At 38.1% G+C, this 18,847-nt stretch overlaps 1 protein-coding gene across 1 annotated transcript in view; it reads left to right on the top strand.

The window, feature by feature from the left end:
• IL31RA (interleukin 31 receptor A) overlaps nucleotides 1-18,847 on the top strand; it is an 80,261-nt gene that overhangs the window by 23,628 nt on the left and 37,786 nt on the right. The window contains exons 3-4 of the mRNA XM_040493343.1: nucleotides 1,746-1,836; nucleotides 16,957-17,074. Coding sequence (XP_040349277.1) covers nucleotides 1,746-1,836; nucleotides 16,957-17,074 — 209 coding nt within the window. The remainder of the gene's footprint in view (nucleotides 1-1,745; nucleotides 1,837-16,956; nucleotides 17,075-18,847) is intronic.

Here is an 18,847-nt window from a genome sequence, read left to right as displayed (position 1 = left end):
TAGAGTGAAATTGGGGGCAGGATGATCTTTTATTCCAAGCATCTGATGTGTGTCTGGGACATTGCTGAATGAACAACACAATGCCAGAGGCCACCAGCTGATTCAAGGGAGAGTCAGAGCTAGAACGCAGGCAGTGTCAACTTCTAGAATGCTCCTCTCTTCAACTACTGCAGTTTTTCTATCTTTGTCTCTGAGCATGATTTAGTACTGTTGAGTTTTTTCAGAAAGGGTCTTTTTAAATTCACAAATAATAGATGCGTGTTCTCATTCCCATTAAAAACATTCCCATTGTTTTTAAAATATTCAACAGTTAACATTGATGAGATTTTAAAAACATAAAACCCCATGTTAGAAAACAATTTTAGCTTTAATATCTATAATTATTCATTTACTCAATTACTGAGAATTTGAGCTTTAATACAGTTTTCATGGTTGGGCCTCCCTCCATTTCCAGAATGCTTTTAGATCTAATATAAAGGTGTGACTTCTAGCTAAGAAATGGAGAAAATTAAGACAATGTTCTGAATAATTAGGCACTAAAAATGCCATTAGTATTACATTTAATTTTAAAGAACACATTTATTCTTTATTTAAAAATTGTAAAATTTCTCTTTGTTTTGTGCTCATTAAATCAAAACATTTATTTCCTGAGAGAATAGCTACTGCTGTTGAGTAACACGTGTTTACTATTTGCTATTGTGGAACCAGCAAACATTGTTTCCTGATGGTATTTTTATTATAGACCCAAATTCTTTCTGCTTTATTGCCATAGAAATTTTCAATTAGTAAGATATTTCAATTGATTCGCGTAAGAGAAAATCTTATTCCTTGTGGTTTTCTCCAGAAATGATGCTTGTGAACTTTTCTCAAATGATTTGTTGAGAACTCCTTTTTTTTTTTCTTATAATCTGTCAAATGAAAATGTGGCATCCTTTATCTCTTCCTGAAATGAGTTCTTGCTTTTACATTTGCTTGACCCTTAGATTATTCCACCATCTCACGTGGGATGAGATAAGAAGGAAGCAGCCTTTTTGTCCTAATCCATTCCATTACCAGTATTGTATGCCTACCATGCCTACCTTAAGTAGGTACTTAAGTAGTTAGGCTTCAAAGAGAAATAAGAGAAGCTTCACTATTCAAAAGCACTATGTAGAGAAGCCAACAGGTAAACTGTTAAACACCAATCTGTGTGACACACGCTAAGGTATAAGTGGCATGGAGAAGAGTTGGTGTCCAGGGAGGAAATGGCTAGCCAACTCCATCTGAGGCTTCAGGGAGGTGTTCAGGGAAGGTTAGCCTTGAGATGAGTCTGGAAGGTGGGATTAGTTTGCCAAAAATGAGGCTAAAAGGACATTGTAGGCAGAAGGAACCACATGAACAAAGCGTGGGGATGTAAAATACCATGACAATTTGGGGAAATTGTGAGTTGTTCTATTTGGCTGCTGTGTTTAGGGCCTGAGGCAGACACCAGATGATGGTCTCAGATCTATACAACCGAGAGTACTTACTTCTGGAGTATATTTTTCGTAGCTGGTGTACTTTTCACATTACAGTGTAGAATGAATTATGGACAAATTAAATGTTGACTGGGGTTGATGCAGTAACTATGAAAGGATCTATATGATGATGGCCAAAAATATAGTAAGATGAAAAAAAGATTCTGCCTGAAACCCCCCAGAATCTGTCATTGGAAATGGAGTTGTTTAAGAGATAGGAAACTAACTTTTGACTGATGACGTTTTCAGTTCTCTCCTCAGCCTGCCTGCATTGACTTGGGGATGATGTGGGCCCATGCACTGTGGACACTCCTCCTACTCTGCAAATTCAGCCTGGCAGGTAGGTTGACCTGTGCCCTTTTATGGATTGTGTAGTTATTTTTAGCTTCTTTGGATAAGAACTGTTAATTTGAGTGCAAAGGGCCTCCTGGACCATGAGCGCATGTGGGTGAACAAGGGATTCGTGACCTCCCTGAATTTGTGTGGGTGGGTGTGTAGATGTTGATGTACACATATGTGTGTGCAAATTTGGCAAGATGGCCTATCACATTTTCAAAGGGAGATAAGACCTCCCAAAAGGCCAACATCCACTGTTTTAGAGTGGTAGTAAATTCTTGTATCAATAGTTTTTGTGTGAGGAGCAGTGGTTGCATATAAACACACACAAAAATAAAAAAATATATTTTCACAGTATTTTCAGTAAATTCCAAGGATATAAAGGGAAATGATGAAATACCGCATTTTTACAAGGGCCCATCTCAAGACTATGTGCCTGATATTCATAAACTACCTTGCAGATGTAATATCCGTTAGTTTGATTGCATCTTATGTTAAAAAAATTTAGACCAGAGAGGAAAAGTGGGGATTGGGTACTGGGAACATAGAGAAGGCATCATGTCATGTACCACTTTGCTAGGGCTGTCATAGCTACAAACTGGGTGGCTTAAATGACAAAATTTTTTTTTCTTATAGTTTTGTAGGCTAAAAGTCCAAGATCAAGGTGCCCGTAGGGTTGATGTCCTGACACCTCTCTCCTTGGGGCTTAAATGGCATTCTTCTTGGTGCCTCTTCATATGGTCATCCCTCTTGTTTGTCCTAATTTCCTTTTCTTATAAGTACACCAGTTGGATTGGATTAAGGCCTACCCTAATGGCCTCCTGTTAACTAATAGCTCCTTAAGGCCCTGTCTACAAATACAGTCGCTTTCTGAGGTACTGGGGGTTAGGCTTCAACATATGAATTTAGGCATATACAATAAATACCGTCACACGTAGTAATTGGAGGTGACCAAGAGGCAGATAATGTCTTCCAGACCTCTCTTTTGCCATGGCCTGCCTTGTTGCCCCCTAGGGTATTCCCGTGGTACTTAGGAGTTTTATAGACAATATAGACACGTAGGCCTTTATCTCTCTGTGTCATCTAACCTCTTTTGGCCCATTCAGAAACCAAAAATTGGTCCCAGTTACCCAATTTACAGTTCAAATTATGCGCATCATGGCTCCTATCAACTCACCCTTCCCCTCAACGTACCTTTTTCTGTCTCCTATCTGTGGCTTCTTCTCTTATTACCTTTTACTTGTACCATGTCTTATGTAACTGGCTCCAGTTTCCACCAGACTTCCCTTCTAGACTATCCTTCCTTTGATCTCCGATCAGCCCTGCCTTTCTTCTATTACAATACACTTTTCAAAACACTAACTTTGGGGGCACCTGGGTGGCTCAGTCAGTTAAGCGGCTGACTTTGGGCTCAGGTCATGATCTTGCAGTCCGTGAGTTCGAGCCCCGCTTCGGGCTCTGTGCTGACAACTCAGAGCCTGGACCCTGGTTCAGATTCTGTGTCTCCATCTCTCTGACCCTCCCCTGTTCATGCTCTGTCTCTCCCTGTCTCATAAATAAATAAAACATTAAAAGAAAATTAAAAAAAAAACTAACTTTGCAACAGCACCTAAGTGATATAAGCATATAGGAAAGAAGGGAGATCGGGAACATTTTAATTTTGAAAAATGTTCTTTTTGCATGTGGACAGTTCTCTGATAAGCAAGAATATTCCCCTTAGAGGAAGTTAATGAATATTTCCCTTTTTATACACATAGAGAAAATAGTTATTTTGAGAAATAGGAATATAGTTGTGGATTGTTTTTGAAGGTGTGGGGCAAGGATAGATATGTACCAATGGTAAATCTAGCTTTCAGATGTCCATTTTTAAAAAATAAAAATTCTGTTTTTGAATAATTTAGATTTATAGGAAGCTTGTGAAGATAGTGCAGAGCTCTTACATAACACTCATCCAGCTATCCCCATTATTAATATCTTATTATACCATAGTGCATTTGCCAAAACTCAGAAACCGATACTGACACATTAGTACTGACTAAATTCCAGACTTTATTTAGATTTCACTAGTTTTTTTATTAATGTTTTCTCTCTGTTCCAGGATTGAATTTAGGGTACCATATTGCATTGCATTGTCACAACTCCCTAGTCTCTTCTGGTCTGTGACAGTTTGTTAGTCTTTCCTGGTTTCTCAAGGTCTTAACACTCTTGAGTACTTGCCAGTGCTCCCGGGTTTTGTAATAAGTACAAGGGAGGTGAAGTGCCCTTGTTATTCTATCACAGGTTGTGGCAGCCTTCAGATGAAGAGTTGATATCCTAATTAGAGATCATGAATAAGACCTAAAATCAGCATCCTGTTTGCCAACATGTGGAAACGGGAGGATGATAGATGTATAGGCTCTGTGAATCATGGTGGTTCCATTACATAAAGTAAAAGCAGTTGACATGTGCAGGGTCACACCAGATAACTGAGGCTGGAAATGTAAGTAAAGCAAGCAAGTAAAAGTGAAGCCTAATATTGTTTGTTGATTTGGTTCCTTCTTCTTCCAGTTCTTTCCAGCCTCCTACTTGTGATAAAACAAATCTCAAATGACCTAAAATACATAGATAGAATGTTATGAGGATATATGAAAAGAGGAGAGAAAACTGATAAAATGAATTCTACCCCCAAGTCTTAGAATCCTGGATTTTCACAGCAGACCATTTTTTTACATTAGTCAAGGAAACTTGTTTATGCTGCAAAAATAAACAAGCCTCAAATCTTAGTATTCAGAACAGCAAACTGTGTATGTCCATCAGAGGTAAGTAGGATCCCAGGGTGATGAAGGCTCTACCATCCTAAGACACTGTCATATCAATGTGGATTTTCAGTGTGTGCAGGAACAGAGGAAAGAGAGAAAGGACAATTGTACACCAAAACTTAAATGCTCCTCTCATGTCATTGGCCACAGCAAGTCATGTGGCCATGGCTAATTTCCAGGGAGCAAGAAAATAAAATCTTACCATAAGTCCAAGAAGGGGAGATATTGATGAACACTGAAGATACTACTGAACTTATATTTTATTCATCACAAATCTCTTCTCTAATACTAGAGTAGGAGACCAGAATACTCCATTCCAAAATATGCCATTGGGATTATTTTGATGTGGAGGTAGACGAGAATCAACAAATGCAATAATGAAGCCTACTCCATTAGTTTTCCACATGTATTTACCTTCCTGCAGTTTGCTACCCTTGAAAACCTAAATTCCTTTTCCTTTGTCTGGTCTCTTCATAAATTTATTGTATTTTTAAGATACTATGTGAGCCCAAGATTTAACCACCTTTTTGAGTTATTCTTCACTGAGGTTTATCCTGCATCATGTGCACTGCATATGTTAATAAACTGTTTTCTCTTCTTTTTTTTTAATTTTTTTTAACGTTTATTTATTTTTGAGACAGAGAGAGACAGAGAATGAACAGGGGAGGGGCAGAGAGAGAGGGAGACACAGAATCTGAAACAGGCTCCAGGCTCTGAGCGGTCAGCACAGAGCCCGACGCGGGGCTCGAACTCACGGACTGTGAGATCATGACCTGAGCCGAAGTCGGACGCTTAACCGACCAAGCCACCCAGGCGCCCCAACTGTTTTCTCTTTTAATCTGTCTTTTGTTAGTCTCATTTTATAAGAACCCAGCTGCAGAACATAGGAGGGTAGGAGGAACAGGATTTTTTCTTCTCATATACCAATATTTATATAAGAATATTGCTTTCTTGCCATATTTCAAGCAGTAAGGACAAGACAAATGTAGCTCCTTTAAAAAGCTCACATGGAATGGAAAATCATTTTTAAAACCACTTTCTACTTTCCTGATACCTGGGGAACCAAATGGTTCTGGTTATGGGAACAAGCTGTTTGACTCCCCTTTTGACCCATGCCTTTTATATATATTAATTAAAGCTTCTGGAGGAATGAAGGAGAGGTATTCAAAGATGACCAGGAAAGTAAAGATAATGAATTTTGACATGGTTGGTTTTGAATCATAAGGACTTCTTCCTACATGAGATTTTGTGGCTGGCTTTGGATTCAGCCAGTGCAAGGCAAAGTAAGAATGAGAAGGAAATAAAATAGGACTATAAGAAGCCAAAATGAGACTAGCACAAGACCAAAGAATATCCTGGGGATACAGAGAAAAACTTCTTGTTTCCTTGTTCTCCAGCAAAGGCTCAACTTTGAAATCCTGCTAAAAGTGAGTGTAATGGGTGTAAGTGAAATGGAGGGTGAAGGGCAAGCTAATATTTAATGAATATTTCAAGCAAACTTGTCCAAAGAATTGAAGACCGACCCACATGTATACACAAATGCACACATGTGTATCCTGCCATCATCTCTGAGTCACGGAGGCAGAGCGAATTGGTCAGTGTGAAAGTTGTTCCTCTCGGGATATTATGGGATGACCTTTGGTTCACTGCCTCGTAGGCTTTTGCTTGTTTCCACTGACAGTTGTGAATCTGTTTGTATTCTGATTGCTCACCCAAGAAATTCTCCATGGAGGTTTTCAAGCTGCGTGGGCTCTTAGAAGATTGTGTTACTGGTCTAGCTTCTAATTTCCATTTACCATGAAGCAGTTGGTTCAGGTCTAGTTATGCTGGTCTTTTTAAGCCCTTGGACTTGGAGATCACCATCTTTGTCATGGTTTTCAGCATGAAAATAGTAAAGATGGAAAATCTTTTCTAAATTAAGTTTTATGTTAATTCCAATGTAATTAGCATACAGTGTTAAATTAGTTTCAGGTGTACAATATAGTGCTTCAACAATTCCATACATCACCTGGTATTCGTCAAAACAAATGAACTCCTTAATCCTCTTCACCTATTTCACCCATCCCCCACCTCACCTCCCTTCTGGTAATCATCAGTTTGTTCTCTAAGGGTCTATTTCTTTGTATCTCTCTCTCTTTCTCTTTTCCCTTTGCTCGTTTGTTTTGTTCTTCAAATTCCACATATGAATGAGATCATATTGTATTTGTCTTTCTCTGATTGATTTATTTTGCTTAACATTATACTTTCTAGCTCCATCCATATTGTTGCAAATGGTAAGATTTCATTGTTTTTTATGGCTGAATATTATTCCATTATCTATCCCATTATATCTGTATCTGTATATATCTATATATACATATATATCTATATATATAGTGGAATATTTATATATATATATATAATTCATCTTCTTTATTCATTCATCTATCGATGGACATTTGGGCTGCTTTCACATCTTGGCTATTGTAAATAATGCTGCTATAAACATAGGGCTGTATGTGTCCTTTTGAATTAGTGTTGTTATATTTTTTTGGTAAATACCAAGTAGTATGATTACTGGATTGTAGTATAGTTCGGTTCTTAACTTTTTGAAGAACCTCCATACTGTTTTCCACACTGGCTGCACCAGTTTGCATTCCCACCAATGGTGTAAGAAGGTTCCATTTTCTCTACATCCTCCCCAGCACCTGTTGTTTCTTGTGCTGTTGATTTTTAGCCATTCTGATGTGTGTGATGATGAGTGAAGTTGAGGAACATTTTGTGTGTTGGCTAGCCATTTAGATGTCTTCTTTGGAGAAATATCTGTTCATGTCTTCTGACCATTTTTTAGTTTAATTATTTGGGTTTTGGTTGTTGAGTTTTATAAGTTCTTTATATATTTTGGGTACTAACTCTTTATCAGAAATGTCATTTGCAAATATATTCTCCCATTCAGTGGGTTGTCTTGAGTTTTGTTGATTGTTTTCTTCACTGGGAAGAAGCTTTTTATTTTGATGCAGTTCCCATAGTTATTTTTGCTTTTATTTCCCTTCAGGAGATATATCTAGAAAAATGTTGCTACAGCTGATGTCAAAGAAATTACTGCCTGTGCTCTCTTCTAGGATTTTTATGATTTCAAGTGTCACATTTAGGTCTTTAATCCATTTTTTAAAAGTTTATTTACTTGTTTTTAGAGAGAGAGAGAGAGCGTGAGTGAGCGAGCACAAGTTGGGGAGATGCAGATAGAAGGAGAGACAGAATTCCAAGCAGGCTCCACACCTTCAGTACAGAGCCTGATGTGGGGCTCAAATTCACAAACTGTGTGATCATGACCTGAGCTGAGATCAAGAGTCAGATGCTTAAATGATTGTGCCACCCAGGTGCCCCGGTCTTTAATCCATTTTTTAAAGTTTATTTATTTATTTTGAAAGAGGGAAAGCACAAGCAGGAGAGGACCAGAAAGAAAAGGAGAGAGAATCCCAAGCAGGCTCCACATTATCAGTGCAGAGCCTGACTCAGGGTTCGAACTTATGAATTGTGAGATGAACCTGAGCCAAAATCAAGGTTGGATGCTTAACTGACTGAGCCACCCAGGTGCCCCTAACCACTTTGAATTTTTCTTTGTGTGTATGGTGTAAGAAGGTGGTCCAGTTTCATTCTTTTGCATGTTGCTGTCCAGTGTTCCCAGCACCATTTATTGAAGAGGCTGTCTTTTTTCTACTGGATATTCATTTCTGCTTCATCAAGGAATAATTGACCATATAATTGTGGGTTTATTTCTGGGTTTTCTGTTTTGTTAATCTATATGTCTTTTTTTGTGTCAGTACCATACTGTTTTGATTACTGCAACTTTGTAATGTAACTTGTAGTCTGATATTGTGATGCCTCCTGCTTTGCTTTTCTTTTTCAAGATTGCTTTGGCTGTTTGTTTGTTTGTTTTTGTGGTTCCATATAAATTCTAGGATTATTTGTTCTAGTTCTGTGAAAAAATTTGTTGGTATTTTGATAGGGATTGCATTAAATGTGTAGATTGCTTTGGGTGCTATAGACATTTTAACAATATTTGTTCTTTGATCCACAAATATTGAATATCTTTCTGCTTCTTTGTGTCATCTTCAATTTCTTTCATCATTGTTTTATAGCTTTCAGAGTTCAGGTCTTTCACCCCTTTGGTTAAGTTTATTATTAGGTACTTTATTATTTTTTTGAGCACTGGTTAATAGGGTTGCTTTCTTACTCTGTTAATCTGTTGGTTCATTATTTAGTATATAGAAATGTAACACATTTTATATGTTGATTTTGTATCCTAAGTGTTTACTATCAATTCTATTAGTTTTTTGGTGGAGTCTTGAAGGTTTTCTGTGTGATGTCATCTGCAAATGTGAAAGTTTTACTTCTTCCTTACCAATATGGATGCCTTTTATTTCTTTTTGTTGTCTGATTGCTGTGGCTAGGACTTTCGGCACTGTGATGAATAGAAGTGGTTAGAGTGGACATTCTTATCTTGTTCCTGATGTTAGGGAAAAGCTCTCATTTCTTCCCCTTGAGTATGATGTTAGCTGTGGGTTTTTCATATATGGCTCTTATTAAGTTGAACGATGTTCCCTCTATATCTACTCCGTTGAAGATTTCTATCATTAATGGGTGTTGTATTTTGTCAAATGCTTTTTTGCATCTACTGAAATAATCATATGGTTTTTATCCTTTCTCTTAATGATCTGATGTATCACATTGATTGATTTACAAATGTTGAACCACCTTTGCAATCCAGGAATCTCACTGTATCATGATGAATGACTTTTTAAAAATTTATCATTGGATTCAGTTTACTGGTACTTTGTTGAGGTTTTTTGCATCTATGTTCATCAGAGGTATTGGCCTATACTTCTCTTTTTTTTGGTGCAGTCTTGAACTGGTTTTGGTATCTGGGTAATGCTGGCTTCATAGAATGAATTTGGAAGTTTCCTTCCTCTTCTGTTTTTTGGAATAGTTTGAGAAGAATGGGTGTTAACTATTTTATTTTACTTTATTTTATTTTATTTATTATTTTAGAGAAAGAGAGCATGAGTTGGGAGCAGGAAGGGGGGGAGGAAGAGAGAGAGAGAGAGAGAGAGAGAGAGAGAGAGAGAATGAATATGAATCTCAAGCAGGCTTCCTGACCTTGATGCAAGTCACCATTGTATGAACCATGAAATCATGACCTCATGACCTGAGCTGAAATCGAGTGGGATGCTTAACTCCACTGAGTCACCTCAGGCGCCTCTGTTGGGAGTGTTTTGATTACTGATTCAAGTTCCTTTCTAGTAATGGATCTGTTCAAAGTTTCTATTTCTCCCTGTTTCAGTTTTGGTAGGTTATATGTTTCTAGTAATTTATCCATTTCTTCTAGGTTGTCCAGTTTCTTGGCATATAATTTTTTGTAACATTCTCTTACAGTTGTTTGTATTTCTGTAGTGTTGGTTGTTATTTCTCCTCTTTCATTTTTGATTTTGTTTATTTGAGTTCTCTCTCTCATGAGTTTTTTTTTTTTGATGACCTAGAGGCTTATCAATTTTATTGATTTTTTTTCAAAGAACCAACTCCTGCTCATTGATCTGTTCTATTATTTTTTGTAGTTTCTGTAACATTTATTTCTGCTCTAATCTTTATTATTTCCTTCCTTCTGCTGGTTTTAAGTTTTGTTTGTTGTTTTTTTCTAACTCCTTTACATGTAAGGTTAGGTTGTTTACTTGAGACTTTTCTTGCTTCTTGATATGGGCCTATATTGCTATAAATTTTCCTCTTAGAACCCATTTTGCTGAATCCCAAAGATTTAGACTATTCTGTTTTCATTTTCATTTGTTTCCATCTAAATTTTATTTCTTCTTTGATTTCTTGTTTGATGCATTCATTGTTTAGTAGCATGTTATCTAACCTCTATGCATTTGTGGTCTTTCCAGATTTTTTCCTGTGGTTGATTTCTAGTTTTATAGTGTTGCGGTCAGAAAAGATACATGCTATGACTTTGATCTTTTTGAATTTGTCGTGGCTTGCCTTGTGACCTAATATGGGATCTAGTCTAGAGAATGTTCCATGTGAATTTGAAAAGAATGTGTATACTGATGTTTTAGGATGGGCGTTCTGAATATATCTGTCAGATTCAGCTGGTCCAATGTGTCATTCAAAGCTGATGTTCCCTTGTTGATTTTCTGTGTAGATGATCTCTTTATTGATGTACATGGGACTTTAAAGTCCCTTACTATTACTGTATTACTATTGATTATTTTCTTTATGTTTGTTGTTAACTGTTTTATGTATTTGGTTGCTACTATATTGAGTGCATAAATACTTACGACTGTTATATATTCTTATTAGATTGTCCCCTTTGTAATTATATAGTGTCCGTCTTTGTCCTTTGTTACAGTCTTTGTTTTAAAGTCTATTTTGTCTGGGGGTGCCTGGGTGGCTCAGTCGACTGAGCTTCTGACTCCAGCTCAGGTCATGATCTCATGGTCTGTGAGTTCGAGCCCCACATCAGGCTCTGTGCTGACAGCTTGGAGCCTGGAGCCTGCTTCAGATTCTGTGTCTCCCTCTCTCTCTGACCCTCCCCCGTTCATGCTCTGTTTCTCTCTGTCTCAAAAATAAGTAAACATTAAAAAAAATAAAGTCTATTTTGTCTGATATAAGTATTGCTACCCCACCTTTCTTTTGACACCCATCTGCATGATAAATGTTTCTCTATTCCCTCACTTGCAGTCTGTAGATATCTTCAGGTCTGAAATTAGTCTGTAGTAGGCAGCATATAGATGGATCTTGTTTTTATTTTTTTTATTTTTATTTTTTTTTATTTATTTATTTTTTTATAACGTTTATTTATTTTTGGGACAGAGAGAGACAGAGCATGAACGGGGGAGGGGCAGAGAGAGAGGGAGACACAGAATCAGAAACAGGCTCCAGGCTCTGAGCCATCAGCCCAGAGCCCGATGCGGGGCTCGAACTCACGGACCGCGAGATCGTGACCTGGCTGAAGTCGGACGCTTAACCGACTGCGCCACCCAGGCGCCCCGGATCTTGTTTTTATTAATCCATTCTGTCACTCTGTGTCTTTTGATTGGAGCATTTAGTCTATTTACATTCAAAGTAATTATTGATCTGTATGTTATTTATTGCTATTTTGTTACTTGTTTTGTGGTTGTTTCTATGGCTTTTCTCTGATCCTTTTGTCTCTTGCTCTTTTTCGTGGTTTGCTGGTTTTCTTGGTGATATACTTGTATACCTTCCTCTTTATTCTGGGCATATATATTACTGTTTTTTAAATTTGTAGTTATCATAGATTTGTACATAACATCTAATGCATATAGCAGTCTGTATTAAGTTGATGGTTGCTTAAGTTTGAACCCATTTTTTACTCCTTTCCCCCATGTTTTAGGTATATGGTGTCATATTTTACATCCTTTTATTTTGTGAATCCTTTGTGAAAAAAACCTTTCAGTGGTTTTTACAGATGTACTTCTTTTTCACACTCTCATTTATGGTCTTTGCTTTCTACTCACAGAGTCCCCCTTAATATTTCTTGCAGGGCTGGTTTAGTAGTCATGAACGCCTTGGTTTTTGTGTCTGAAACTGAAACTCTTTATCTCTCCTTATATTCTGAATGATAGTCTTGGTGGCTAGAGTATTGTTGGCTGCAAATATTTCCCTTTCAGCACTTTGAATATATAATGCCATGTCCTTCTGGTCTGCAAAGTTTCTGATGAAAAATCTGCTGATATCTGATAGGGTTTCCCTTGTATGTAACTGTCTTCTTTTCTCTTGCTGCTTTTAAGATTTTTTTCTTCATCACTAATTTTTACCATTTTAATTAGAATGTGTCTTTGTGTAGACCTCCTTGGGTTGATTTTTTGGGGGTCTCTGACTCCTGTATCTGGATATATATTTCCTTCCCCAGGTTAGGAATATTTTCAGCTATTATTTCTTCAAGTAAGCTTTTGCCCCCTTTTTCCTCTCTTCTTTCTCTGGGATTGCCATAATGTCTGTGTTATCAGATACAATGTAGTCACTGAGTTCCCTAAGACTATTCTCAATATGTATGATTTTTTTTCCTCTTGTTTGCTCAGCTTGGTTACCTTCCATTACTTTGTCTTCCAGGTCATTAATTTGTTCCTCTGTTTCATTTAGCCTGCTTTTTATTCCATCAAGTGTATTTTTAATTTATTTATTGTGTCCTTCATCTCTGATTCTTTTTTATCTCTTTGTCAAGTGTCTCACTGATGTCCTCTACTCTTTTCTCCAGTCCAGTGAATATCTTTATGATCCTTACTTTAAATTTAAATTCTCTGTCAGGCTTATTACTCATGTCTGTTTTGCTTAGGTCTCTTGCTGTGATTTGGTCCTATTCCTGTGCTTGGGATATATTTCTCTGTCTCCTGATTTTTTTTGTAATTCTCTGTATATGTTTCTCTGTGTTAGGTAAGTCAACTATGTCTTCTGCTCTTGAAGGTAGTGGACTTAAAAAGAAGTCCTTAAGTATCCTGTAGTGTAGTGTCCCCTGCTTCCCAGGGCCTGTCACTTCAGATAGTTTCTCTTGTGTGTGTTGTATGTGCTTTGCTGTGTTCTTGTATCTTTTCCCTTTAGTTTAGTTGTCTGTAGTGGCTCTTTTTGCCTACTGTGGGAAGTACTTGGTCCCTGGCAGTTGTGGCCTGCATTTATTCAAGGTAAATGCTGGTTTACTTGCTAATTGAGACCTGGAGCTTCTGCTGTTAGTATTGGCTAGCCTAAGTAAATGGACAAATGGTGCATGGGTGGGTCTTGCACTTTTAACAAAGTGCACCTCAGACTTCTGCAGAGTCTGCTGCTACCAAGACCAAGGCTCCAAAAAGGCACAGGTCAAGAGTTGCAATGTTGGTGAGATTTGCACTGATCATCTGGGAGAGAGGCTCTGCGGTGCTAAGACTGAGGCAAGCGTGACTGGAAATGCCAGATCCAGTGAAGGATGGGGCTGGGGGGTGTTGGCAGTAGCACGTTAGGTAGCAAGTGTGGGCAAAGCTGGTTCCCACATGTGCCTATGTGTTTATGCTGGGGGTGGGGATGGGAAATGGTGTCTTCCAGCTCCTTTGTTCCTGGAGGAGTCTTTCTGAGATCCCTATCTCTTCAGAGCATGCTCTGTAATGAGTAAATCACTCTCCCTCCTCTTTGCCACCCAGTTTTTTTTTCAAACTTTTGGTTCTACACTGTATCTGCTCAGGCTGCTAGTCAAATTGCATCTTCAAGGGTGGGGACTCAGCTTCCTAATGCCAGCAGAGCTCTTCCAGAGCTGAACACCTTATTTTAAGAATTCTAGGCTTTAAGTCCCACTATTTGCAAAACCTCATGAAATTAGGCTCCTCTTGTTTTCAAAGCCAAATGATATGGGGGTTCATCTTCCAATTTTGGGTCCCTGACTTGATTGTCTTTTTCTTGCCTTTCACCATGCTTCCAGCTTGCTCCTGTCTGATGGCCACAGACCCTGTAGGTCTCAAATCGCATGTCCACCTTCTTCAATGTGGTCTCTTCTCTACCTTTGGTTGTGGGGTTTGTTCTATAAATCTTTGGGTCTTTTTCTAGGTGTTTTATCTAGTTTTATCCATGGAAAGAGGTGAGCTTAGGGTACTCCTATGCTGCCATCTTCCCAGCAGCACGAGATAGAAAATCTTTGATGTCACTGCTGACTAATGGGTGCTTCAGGGATTGGGTTCACATGCAGGATTCAGAGGAAGGCAGCTTCTCAAGAAAGAGCTGGAAGCATTGACACAATGTGTAGGCACTTAGCTCTCCCTCATTCTTGTTTATCATTCCTAGGGGCTACTTTACCATGTGGGCAATGCTCATTTCATAGAAAAAATATATGAATATATACACAAATTCAAGAATCCTAAACCTAAACAGAACAGTGAATGTCCTGCATTCTGGAACCCTTTACCACTGCCTTTTTGTTAGAAGGTAATACCTTTGACAGAGATACAGAATTAGGTAATACTAATACAGTAAATACAGTATTAGGTGTACAGAGAAAATATAATATCCTTATAGTCTATGATCAATCTAATCAGTTCTAAAAAGTTCCTTCTCCCCTGGAAAGCCAGGCAGGGTTGAGGAATGGGTGGGGCTGGGTAGCACTCTTATTTGTTAACATTGGCTGTTCCTTCTGGTTTACAATCCTTTAGCTAATCCACTCTCTGGGGTAAATGCCCATGTTTCAGAGTTCCTACCTTTCTCCTGCTCCTCTATAAGATAGTATCTAGGTATATGAGCAGGGTTTATATGAATGCAGAGCCGTGGGCAAGGGCTTGTGCATCCATGTAAGCAAACCTTTGTGTTGCCTTCTGGTCTTCTCTGGACTTTCTGCTTTGGTCTCATGCATCGTCTGCTATTTGCTGCAAGATAGCTGGCTTTGCCTGCACTTTGGGACATCATACTCACACCTATTCCTGAAGTTCATGTTCTATTTGCTTTCCTGTGGTCCTGAAGTCCCCTGTGCACAGAACTTCCACTGAATCCCAGGCCTGAACCAGTGTCACACATCTATACCTACCCTCCACCTGAGGCACCAGGGATTTCTGGACTCCTGCCTGCTGTACTTGCCTGTATGGAGCTTATCTAAAGAGCTACCCTCAGCCCACACTCTGCCAGTGTAGTGTTCTGCATTATGCTGGAGTTGATGCTGAGTGGAACATGAGGCTTCTTTTAGACTAAAGCCTTGTGACCTGCACCAGGCTGTGTCTGATGAAGTATGTCACCAGCCCCATTGACCTGTTTTACAGACCCATCTGTGTGTTTGTACTGTTCCACCAAGAACACTGACATCTGAGCTCTTTGCTCTACCTTACTTCCATTATGTCCCCACATATTCCCCTTCAATATTTTACTTGCCAGAAGTGATGGGCTTTTTCCCATTTCTTGTCTGGTAGAGACTTCCTTTCTAGATGCACTGTAGCTTTACTTTGATACACAAAGGTAACCTAAGTTGTCTTCCTTTCTCAAAAATGCCTGCTTCTTAAGACTATGGTTTTGCCAAAGTCTCAAAAGGAAGTTAGTTTGAATCTCAGAACTGAACATTGCCCTTAGTTGAAAATTGCCTTTAGTTCTTAATTATGGGTGTGTATATGTGCATGCATGAGTGTGTATGATTAACCCCTTGGTCTTCTGGTGAAACCTCTGGACCACTTCTCAAAATAATATTTGTAAGTGTATAAATAATATACATGTGATTAAAAAGAAACTCAAATATACTGAAATGATGTTATCAAAGTATTAAGGAAACAAATTTGTGACAATAATATGTGTGTTTCTTAAATTTTTTTAATGTTTATTTTTCAGAGAGAGACAGAGCATGAGTGGGGGAGAGGCAGAGAGAGGGAAACACAGAATCTGAAGCAGGCTTAGGGATCTGAGCTGTCAGCACAGAGTCTGAAGTGGGGCTTGAACTCAGAAACTATGAGATCATAACCTGACCTGAAGTTGGACATTTAACTGACTGAGCCACCCAGGTGCCCCTGTCCTTCTTTATCAATACATTAAATGGGAAGGCCTAATAATTACTTTAGTGTAGTAATAGTAACAATAGTATTTGATATTTCAAGATATTTGCAACAACTGAAATATAAATGAAAATACCCTTACTTTTAATGGTGACAAATTCACAAGTAGGTTGTTGACCACATTCATGGGGGAAGAAAATTATTAATTTCAACAAAAGGTTAGTGAAAAATCAAGATAAAAACTTTTTCTCATTTAAGTTCATGTACCCATGGATTCTGTCTCTGGACCTTTTCAGGGTCTAGATCTGTATTCTAGATGGTATCTTCTTTCTCTATGGAAGGATAGGTGTTATTGGGTGAGAAACTACAGGGAGCAGAATTTATAAACTATGGAAATACATGTAAAATATTTCAGAAATTTTCTCTATTAATGTAATCTTCTGATGAAAAACTATTGATACATAAAGTTGAAGTGTGGCATAGTTGAACATTTTGTGTTTTTCTCTTCTCCACATATCTTCCATTTCCCAGTTACGCAAACTGGTTCCATCATTTGATGCTTTACTTAGCACTTCACTAACACTTTATATTTGCCTGGTGTCTTAATACAATTTTTGCTTCTCAAATGTTGCTTTTGAGTAAGAATGTAAAAAGTGCTTTTTGAAAAGTATAAATCTAGTTCTTTAAGATAAAGGAGTAATTGAAGAGATGGAGTTAGATTCTTTCCTTTGCCTTGATTAGGAGAATCTATATTATGTATCAACTAACCAAAACAGTCCAGTTTTTGATCCACCTAGTTTCATGAAATGATTGTGTGTATGTATGTATGCATATATGTGTTTATTTATTTAGTTTTGCCAGCTAAGCCTGAGAACATTTCCTGTGTCTTCTACTATGAAGAGAATTTTACTTGCACCTGGAGTCCAGAGAAAGAAGCCAGTTATACATGGTACAAAGTAAAGAGAACTTAGTAAGTACCGGAGCTTGTGTGCTATCAGTGGGAGTAAGGGTAGGAGGCAGAGGCTCCTGGTTCTCTCATGATTCAAGTCACTTCTGAAGTGAAATGTTCTCCTCATTATAGCTTCTGGGTGACTCCCATAGCCTCTGATGGCTGGGATGACACCTTGGCTGCTTGCAGCCATACTGACAGGAGCTGCAACTATGGAGGGAGGGGAGCTATAGCCACATGATGGCCTCTTCTCAGAGGCACTGGATTGGCTCAGAGCAGTCACCAGTTTAATCAGAGTGGAAAAATCTGCTTATTTACTATATTCAGCTATGTTCTTCCTCTTTCCAGAATGTGTCCTAAAACTGTTCCTTTTTCATGGATGCAATGTTAATAAGTAGGGTCGTAAACCCAGAACTAAGAGGGAGATTTACACTAATTTGCTATGTGACCTCTGTTAAACAGTATTCCACCAGGACAGTGCTTCCCCAATTTCTTACTACCTCAAGCATCCCTTTTTATCCTAATCCTATTAGAATAAAAATTATAAAATTTTTATTATTATTCTAGCCAAAAGCTAGATGTTTTAGCAAGTTTATGCAGGGGTTCTTTTTTGAAATTTTGAAAATAGTTCATGAAACCCTTTGTGGACTTCATGTTCCCCTAAGAATAAGGATGCCCACATTGGGAAATATTGAAAGATTATCTTTTCCATTCCAAAAAGAGTCTATACTTCCAAGTTTTTGTTTTGTTTTGTTTTTAAATACAAGATCTCATTTATACTCTTTTTTCCCCACTCCTTGGAAATTGGTAACTAGTGTTGTAGGGGAAATCCACTTTATGCTTTACAGTAGAAGAAATTGAAAAAAGCAAGCACTATTCCTTGCAGTACTCATATATCAATGAGTATATCAGAGAGATGATTTAACATAGAGGTCAGCAAACTTTTTCTATAAAGGGACAGATAGTAGATATTTTAGGCTTAGAGGGAGGTGGATCTCTGTCAAACTATTTAACACTATTTCTGTAGCAGGAAAGTTGCCATAGACAATATGTAAACCAATGGACCTCACTGTTGTCCAAATAAACCTTATTTATGGATCCTGAAATTTGAATTTCATATACTTTTCACATGCCACAAAGTATTTTTTCTTTTTATATATTTTCCCCAACCATTTAACAATGTCAAACCTGTTCTTAGCCTTTGGGCCAATCAAGAATAGGTGGCGGGCTGTATTGGGCCTATAGGCCTAGTTTGCTGAGCCCTGCTTCTGAAAATAAGCATGATAAAGACCCAATAATCCATGGTACAAATGACTTATATTCTCCTAGACTGTAGTTCTAGGTCCAGTGTTGAATAGAAAGTATCAGTATAATGAAAATCTGGAAACCTCAATAAGTGTACTCCTATTTTTTTGTTATAAGGAGTCACTCCTCCCACCCCCTTCTATCACTCCCTATGGATTGTCATTATGTTCATGAGCTGGTCATGTAGAAAGAGTAAATGCCTGGGTGTCCTTAGGCCTGTGTACAGTCTCTGTCCATGGTCTCAGGTCTTCTGGGCTCTCCAGAACTCCCATATTAGCTTGTACCTTTGTAAGTTTATCACCAAAAATCTTTTTTCCGGGTAGAATGGGAAGGTTTCTTGTGGGTGATCAACTCTGAGAGCAGACGATGGTGGGTCAGTGGTATGAAGAAAAAAACCTTACTGATGCTCAGGAATGATAGGAATAGATTTTTCCCTGGGGAAGAATAAGGAGTTGGGATGCCTTTATGGAGGTAGTGACTTTTGAACTG

The sequence above is a fragment of the Herpailurus yagouaroundi genome, unplaced genomic scaffold (assembly GCF_014898765.1).
Source record: "Herpailurus yagouaroundi ecotype Mexico unplaced genomic scaffold, PumYag 29, whole genome shotgun sequence".
In the NCBI taxonomy this organism is placed as follows: domain Eukaryota; kingdom Metazoa; phylum Chordata; class Mammalia; order Carnivora; family Felidae; genus Herpailurus; species Herpailurus yagouaroundi.
This window is presented reverse-complemented; position numbering and strand designations above follow the sequence as displayed.